Source organism: Neopsephotus bourkii, unplaced genomic scaffold, assembly GCF_033783945.1.
Source record: "Neopsephotus bourkii isolate Nb327-2 ecotype Australia unplaced genomic scaffold, CSIRO-AGI_Nbou_v1 NB_845, whole genome shotgun sequence".
Lineage (NCBI taxonomy): Eukaryota > Metazoa > Chordata > Aves > Psittaciformes > Psittacidae > Neopsephotus > Neopsephotus bourkii.
Genome location: NW_026901341.1, coordinates 369,307 through 376,714, shown reverse-complemented (window position 1 = coordinate 376,714; position 7,408 = coordinate 369,307). Strand labels below are relative to the sequence as shown.

Genomic DNA, 7,408 nt, shown 5'->3' with positions numbered 1-7,408 from the left:
CCTTCTCAGGGTGACCTCCCTGCTGGGCCCTGCTTTCATTGTCAGCGATGATGGACAGTCACAATCAGGCAAGAAAGCACCTCACTTGCACAGGGACAAGCAAAAATGTTCTCCATGCACACACACAGAAAATTGGTGCTGTTCAGCCTGGAGAAGGCTGTGTGGAGACCTCATAGCAGCCTTCCAGTATCTGAAGGGGACTATAGGGATGCCAGAAAGAAACACTTCATCAAGGACTGCAGCGACAGGACAAGAGTTGACGGGTTTAAAGTTAAGCAGGGTAGATTTAAGTTGGATGTAAAGGAAGAAATTCTTCACTGTGAGGGTGCTGAGGTGCTGGCACAGGCTGCCCAGAGAAGCTGTGGCTGCCCCATCCTTGGCAGTATTCAAGGCCAGGTTGGATGCGACTTGGAGCAACCTGGTCTAGTGGAAGGTGTCCTTGCCCAGGGCAAGGGGGCTGGAACTAGATGATGTTTAGGTCCTTCCAATCCAAACCATTCTCTGATTCTATCTACGTTACAGAAGCAAGAACGCACTTCTATGTGTGTCTAACCACACACCGAGGCAGCAGTGACTGCTCTCGCACACACAACACACCTAAACATGTTTTTACATCACACCAGCAATTATGAACTTCTGGACTCGGCACCTCTCCCACAAAGCTCCACTATAACACTGTCCCCGTGGCCGAGGCACCGCTCTCCGCTCCTCAGGAGAAGCCCCTACCCAGATCCCCATGAGAGGACCCATAGCCCAGCCAGCGGCTGGCGGCCACCCGCCGGCACCTCTCCTCCCCACCGCGCCTGCGCGCCCCGTCGCCACAGCAACGGCTGGCCGCGGCGCCGCAGCATGTCGCTGCCCGAGCCCTTGAGGCGGCGGCTGGGCTCCTTCAGCCGCAGCGTCTTCACCGACAGCCAGCCCACCGGCCCGCGGGACCCGGGCGATGGCGCAGGTAACGCGCGGCACCGCCTTGCCAGCGACAAAAATGGCGGCGGGCGCGGGTGGGGTGAGGGGAAGCGTCCGGGGAAGGAAGATGGCGGCGCCAACCGGCACCTGGCGGCCGTTGGGGCGGGGCCTCGGGCTGGGCAGGGCCGTGAGGGCCGTGATCTGCCAGCGTTGGGGCGGGCTCGGTCGTTCCCGTTCTGTCCCGGCAGGAAGGGGGCGGTACCGGTTCCAGAGCCCCGGTGCTGTGCTCCAGATCCAGGGTCCCGGGAGAGGCCTCAGAGTAACCCCGGTACCCAGGTGTCAGCCCAGCCGTGAAATGCCTTATCGATAGGGCCTGGTTTCACCGCCAGGCTTGTATTGTGGCGGTGTGATGCCGTTTGCGGTAAAACTGCTCTAACACGTGCGGTGTGGCAGGCCTGAGAGAGGCTTCCTTAAAGGGTTACACAGGGAACAGGCGTGATTTAAAACCGGGTACACTCTACACCCACCGCCACAGCTTAGCAAGTTTGCCTAAAGCATTGCAGGTAAAATCCATTGTTACTCACACACCAGGCACTCTGCCTGTACCCAAGTAAAAAAACAATTACAGAGAACACAGAATAAACAGCACAACGAGGTGTACAAAGCTGGAGCTGGGTAGCAAAAACTCAGGCTTACGATATGCCAGCTTTCTCTTTGTTTTTCAAAGTCTGTCAGAATTGCCTATAGCCATTCCTTCATCGTACTGCCAGTGAAACTTGCAAGCCAACAATGCCCCCTTTTCATACCTTTGGACTAAGAGTAGCCATGAAAACAAACATGGTCTGTCTACATAAAAAGGCTATATTCATTCCAACTGGTAAATCCATTCAAGATGATAAAAATAACCAAAAGGTCATTCTCATTTCAAGACAGGAGTACTCATTTCCTTTATGTAGTTATACTGCTGAGAATTGTTAGTAATTCATTTATCAAACAACACTGAAATATTGTTATTCAGAATTAACTTTTAGTCATTTCCATTTCCCATTATGAAAACTCCTAAGTGAATATCCAGCTCTCAGAAGCCAATTGCAAATGTACCATTAACTCTTGGAGATCAGGATTTCAAAAGTTAAGTTTACACATCTATACATCAGCGAGTTGCTCTAGCATCAAAGAATTGGCAATCACAGTACTGTCTGACTTTTCCATTAATTTTAGCAAGCCCAGAAAGTAAGCATTAGTTCAGTTTAGGGATAGGAAGATGAATTAGAGTTGGTTTATATTGCAAAGCAGTCATCCAAAACACAGTTGTAAAACTTGAACAGAAGTTACAAATACACATGCTGTGTCAGCGAAGCCTTTAACATACCTAAAGCATGGTCATCCCAATTGAAATTGGAGCTCTTGGCTTTTCTGCTTTTGAGTAATATGGCCATGAACCATTAAATTTTGATCAAGTACATACAGGGCAGACACGTAGGTACTGGTAATTGGATGGTCATGTTTGAAAGGTAAAACAGCGTTTTAGAATTGTATAGCAGTGCTCCTCAAAGCTCTCCTGGTGTTAAAGAGATTAATTCATTAGGACATCTGGGACAATTTTAGGTAGATAGTGAAATTGAAGTACCTGTAGAATTTCATTCCTTTGCAGATGTACGAAAGTGCTGATGTTTAAAAATGGGATTATTAAATATATACAGATATTGGTTGTCTTACACCTTCTATTTCAGTATAACAATTCCCTGCCCCTCACACCCTACCCTTAAGGTCTGTCCCAGTTCTGTTCCCAAATCCTCCTCCCTTCCCATGTAGTCTAGTAGATACCATGAATACTTCTGCAACTGGCATAAAGACTTCTGGAACAGAGTGTACCAGGCTGCATGTGACTGGATTGGAAACAGGGATGCCAGACTGAGATGGAACAAAGACAGGTATGAAAGTGGTTGGAAGATACGGAAAGAGAAGGCAGTGGTTCCAAAGCTGGGACTGAGACAACATGACTGTTCAGACAGATTTCAATCAAGTATCACCACCGTGACAGACAGGGACGTAGGACTTGAATACAAATCAGCAAGTCACAATGAATACCTTCTAAACTTGCTCAGATAGTACCACATGTGCCTACAGGCTTCTTTTGGGTAAAACATAAGGAAGGGAACTTGGTAATTGAAGTAAAGTGGATGCATCATCAGTTGAATAGAATACAGCAATAAAACTTCACCCATTAAAAATGAATTATTTGCTTAGAATGCCCTTTTAAATTTTTCCTTGTTTTAAGTTTAATCTTGTATGTGTATTATGAAATCCTAAATGTAGAATTTAGTGCCTGCATGTTGGAGTTAAATATTTGCTTTTCTCTACATAGTATGAATGCATTTTGTTCTCTCCCGACTTTAAAGGATAAGTTTTAGTTTGACACATATTTGAAATTGTTAGCTGTTAAGAACTAGAAGAATTACTGGGTTCTTGCAACATCCAAATGTCTATTTAAATAAAGATTGAAAATGGAGTAGGCAGTGTAAATCCTCTACAAAATAATGATCATCTAGTATTTTGTATCATTTAAACTTTGTTCTCTGAGGAACAGCAATGAAATAACCACTTAATTCTTTCTGAATGTCAGTATATAGCACTACTTGAGCTAAGACTACCACTCAGAGTTTATGGAGTAAGCCACAAGCTATACCAGGTAATTAGCAGTCAGACACTCATCTTGAATATATGACTATGTGATAAAAATTCTCTGTCCTGTGAACTGAAAGTTTGCATTAGATTCCAGGAGATGGTGCAACTCAAGATAGGGTAAGAAGTTTTGCTCTGGGTAAAAATATTTTTCTTAATGTTTAGCTGGGGAGAATGTTAATGCCCTGCTTGAAGCTAAGGTGAATTCTGTTATATTTATGGAAGTATGGAACAAACTAGGAGTGATAAAGACTTCTCTCTATCTACAGACAATGAAGTAGTTTCCAGTTTACCATTGCAGATGTCCCTCTATTTCAACGTTTATTTTTTCCCATTTTGGTGGCTCAGCATAGTTGTCATGCTCCATCTGAAGGTGAGTCCTGAAGGAAAGGGTTTACAAATGTATTGTAAATACTAGGAGGAGACACCTCCTAGTACTGAAGTAGAACTCACTGTAGTTAGAGGTTATTGGGTTTATTTGGGAATTCCTTAGAACTGGAGGTTCAGGTGTATTTGCAAGCGAATAACAACACTGTCAGCTTAGAGTAGCAAACAGTATCTTCATTTAATCACAAACAGCATGTTGTTAAACAGCACAGCAGAAACTTTTACTCTCTTCTTCACTCTAGTATCCAGACTTGTCGGATTACTACAAGTTCATCTTGGTCACGATCATGATCCTGACCTCATTAATAGAGGTCATTCGACTCTACCTGGGATACATGGGCAATCTGCAGGAGAAAGTATGTTACTTCATGTACACATTAATGTGTGAAGTAGAGCTTAATTTTGGAGTTTAATTTTTGGAGTTTTTTAATAGGTGATATCTCCCTGTTATAGGTCCCTGAGTTGGCTGGGTTTTGGCTCCTGACTCTCCTCCTGCAGTTGCCTACGATTCTGTTCTTGCTTTTTAATGAAGGTCTAAAAATTCAGCCACTGGAGCGAGCAGTGAATAGCATCTTTGCTGTCTTCCTCACATTCCAAGTCATTGCAGCCTTTGTCACCCTGAAAAGAATGGTGAACAAACTGGCAACTCACTTTCGCCTTAATGAGTTTGACCACCTAGAGGACCAGCCCATTCCTGGTTTTTACGGCCTTGGTAAAGAAGAAGGAGCAGTTTCCGTGGCTGGTGGGGACCGCAGTGCTAGGGATCACACACTGAGGCCTTGAGGAGCTATCGGAGGGAGGCCTTATGCTGCTACAGAGTTGTTTCCATTTTGTTGGGTCTTTTTTTACCTTCCTACATCGAAGATATTAAAAAATATATACTGCTTAAAAGCCAACATTAAACCTCAGAGATTGGAGCTTCACTCTGCAAGGAAAAAAATCAAAGCCAGTTACGTTACTGGCTTGAGTGGGCTATTTGTGATCTGTTACTGTGTCCGGAAACAAGTTCAACAGAGTAGATTTGGTGGTTTCTACATTTTGTAAAGGCACGTGGTGGTTTTTAAAAAATGGAAGCCTTTTTCCCTTCACTGTTGTTTTGTAAACAAACACATTTTGTCTACAATAAATCTTTTATACTTGTTTATTGTGTGGATAGCAGTTTTGTCTATGTTCTTCCAGATATGTTGTACATAGTTAATGTCTGGTACCTCAGTGAAAATAAACATGGTCTGTCTGCATAGAAAGGCTGGATCTCAGTGAAGGAAAAAAAAGTAAAGAAACCCCCCAAAACCCACTCCAACAACAAAGAACCTCAAATAATCTTAAAGCCCAGAAAGAACAATGTATGATAGTGACCAAAGACTACAGTTTCAGAGGTGGTCTTCCAGATAATTCCAGTACTAGGAATTCCTTAATAATAGGCCAAGGATGGAATTTTAAAAGTATTGATTCCTCAAAACTCCTGCATTCATCTTTGTCTTAGTTGGAGTTTGAAGTATTGAAGGCACTCAAACAGAGTGGTGCAGTTTTCTCCAAAGGAGGATTCAATCAGCAGTAACAATGTTACAGCCATTAAAAAAATTGGTTTATGTCACTGAAAGGCAGAGCCCATTTCTTACAAGCCAGGGCATATACCAAGGTTCCCCCATTCCTGTCATTTGTATTAATGTCTAGACTATCTGCTCCAGTTTCTGTAATGGCTAAAAGTTCACTTTTTCTGTCAAGAAGGGATGGGGATCAAAAGTTAAAATACTTCTTGTTTTTTGACTCCTTTGAGTTTTTCAGCAGGGCAAGAGTCGTCAGCTTTGAGAGCTGACACAAACATCCAGCCTGCTCAAAGGAATGTAAAGATGGGTCTAACGTGAAAAAGGCACAGTGTGCTTAAAGCTGCTGCATGTTGAAAGCTTACAGAATCTCTTGTGAAAAGAAGGCATTAGCTTTGCTATATACCAGAACAGTTCATTTTCTTTTTAATCCATGAGTGAATGGTACAGTTAATTCTATTAAATTTCCCTCTTCATTTTGTTATTATAAAGCATATATTATCAGAGCATATACTCCTTTGGTTTGTTGTTTTGTTTTTTTCTTTTTAAAAACTCTCTTGGATTGGCTTTTGTGCTGAAAAAGAGGGTTTCTGTAAGAGAGTCCCTACGAGTGTCTTTAATGGTTAATATAAAACGTTTAGACCTCCATATTCAGAGCCTGCAAGAGGTTTCAGCAGAAGTTACTTCATTTCAAAAACACTTTCACAGCGTTAGAAACTCCTTGTGAAAACATTCATAACTGGTGCAGTGGAAACATTGCATGTATTTTTATGTCAACCACAATTACACCACTTGGAGAGTGCCAAGGTCAGGGCTGATGAGCTGCCGAACCTTGGTAGGATCCATTTCAATAGCAGGTACTGGCATAATAGGTCCTGGCAGGCCAAATAGAAACTTCAAATACCTTGGAGCCTGCTTTCTCCAATGTTTGTAAACTCAGGCTTAGTGCTTTAGTAGCCATACAGAGCTGCCTCTTCCTGCCCAAATATGATAGGACTAACACCAATGGATGCCCTTCCGGGCCATGGGTCTAGAGTAGACCTCCAAGGAGCTCACATCCACCACTGAGAAAACCAGGGTGTTAAGAGAAATACAAGTTGACGATGCAGCACTGAAGCTGAGCACTGCTAGCTTTTGATACCTCCCAGTAATTTGTCTAAGAGAACATACAAGTTAAGGGAAAGCACTATCTCTCCGCTAGGGACACCAGCTGTCCGAGTCTGCTCTCAATACTATTGACAGGACAAGCACTAGGACAGTTTAGAAAAGACACTAAGACAATGACTATGCCTTTTGTTCTTCATGTATCTTGCCTGCTCCCCTTATTAAAAGCCCACTATCAGAGATTAGTGGGGAAGTACACTGAGATGGTACAGTAATCCAACCACTCGCCTTAACTAGAAAATGGTATATCCTTTTATTTTCTTTCTTGTATCACCTTAACAAGTTTTAACTCTTTTGTGAGATTAAGAGTGTAAAGGGTGGAAAGGCTTTTAAAATCAAGTACATCAAATGCAACATAAAGATAAGTAAAAGTAAACCGTACACCAGTGCTGACAACAAGGAACTGGCCTCCCGTCTAAAGCCATGAGATACGACTCAGAATCTTTGCTTTTGGCAATAAGGAAATGATGCACTTGGAAGGTCAAATTGCCATGTAAAACAATTATCAGGAACCAATGATACAGGGACAGAAAGCTCTTTGGGATGGGAGGGAACACATCAATAAGGCAATCCAGAAAACAGAATTCAGAGAAACAGAGTTAGAAATAATGTTGCCTGGAAATGCTTAAGGTAGAAACCAGTCTGGAACGTAAAGGTCCAGCAACATACTTGGTAAACACAAGATTTTGGCATCCTCTCTTCGCAGGTTTCCTAACAGACCC

At 43.0% G+C, this 7,408-nt stretch overlaps 1 protein-coding gene across 1 annotated transcript; it reads left to right on the top strand.

Annotated features, from left to right (window-relative positions):
- Positions 1-791: 791 nt before the first annotated feature.
- Positions 792-5,070, top strand: TMEM17 (transmembrane protein 17). The gene is made up of 4 exons (XM_061356172.1): positions 792-952; positions 3,861-3,964; positions 4,221-4,334; positions 4,432-5,070. Exons 1-4 carry the CDS (start codon positions 850-852, stop codon positions 4,759-4,761), a joined length of 651 nt encoding a protein of 216 aa, XP_061212156.1. The 5' UTR covers positions 792-849; the 3' UTR covers positions 4,762-5,070.
- The last annotated feature ends 2,338 nt before the right edge of the window (positions 5,071-7,408 follow it).

Coding starts and splice junctions, on each gene's coding strand:
- TMEM17 (XM_061356172.1), top strand. CDS start 850: ATGTCGCTGCCCGAGCCCTTGAGGCGGCGGCTGGGCTCCTTCAGCCGC. Junction 3,965..4,220: donor TTGTCATGCTCCATCTGAAG/GTGAGTCCTGAA, acceptor TCTTCACTCTAG/TATCCAGACTTGTCGGATTA. Junction 4,335..4,431: donor TGGGCAATCTGCAGGAGAAA/GTATGTTACTTC, acceptor TCCCTGTTATAG/GTCCCTGAGTTGGCTGGGTT.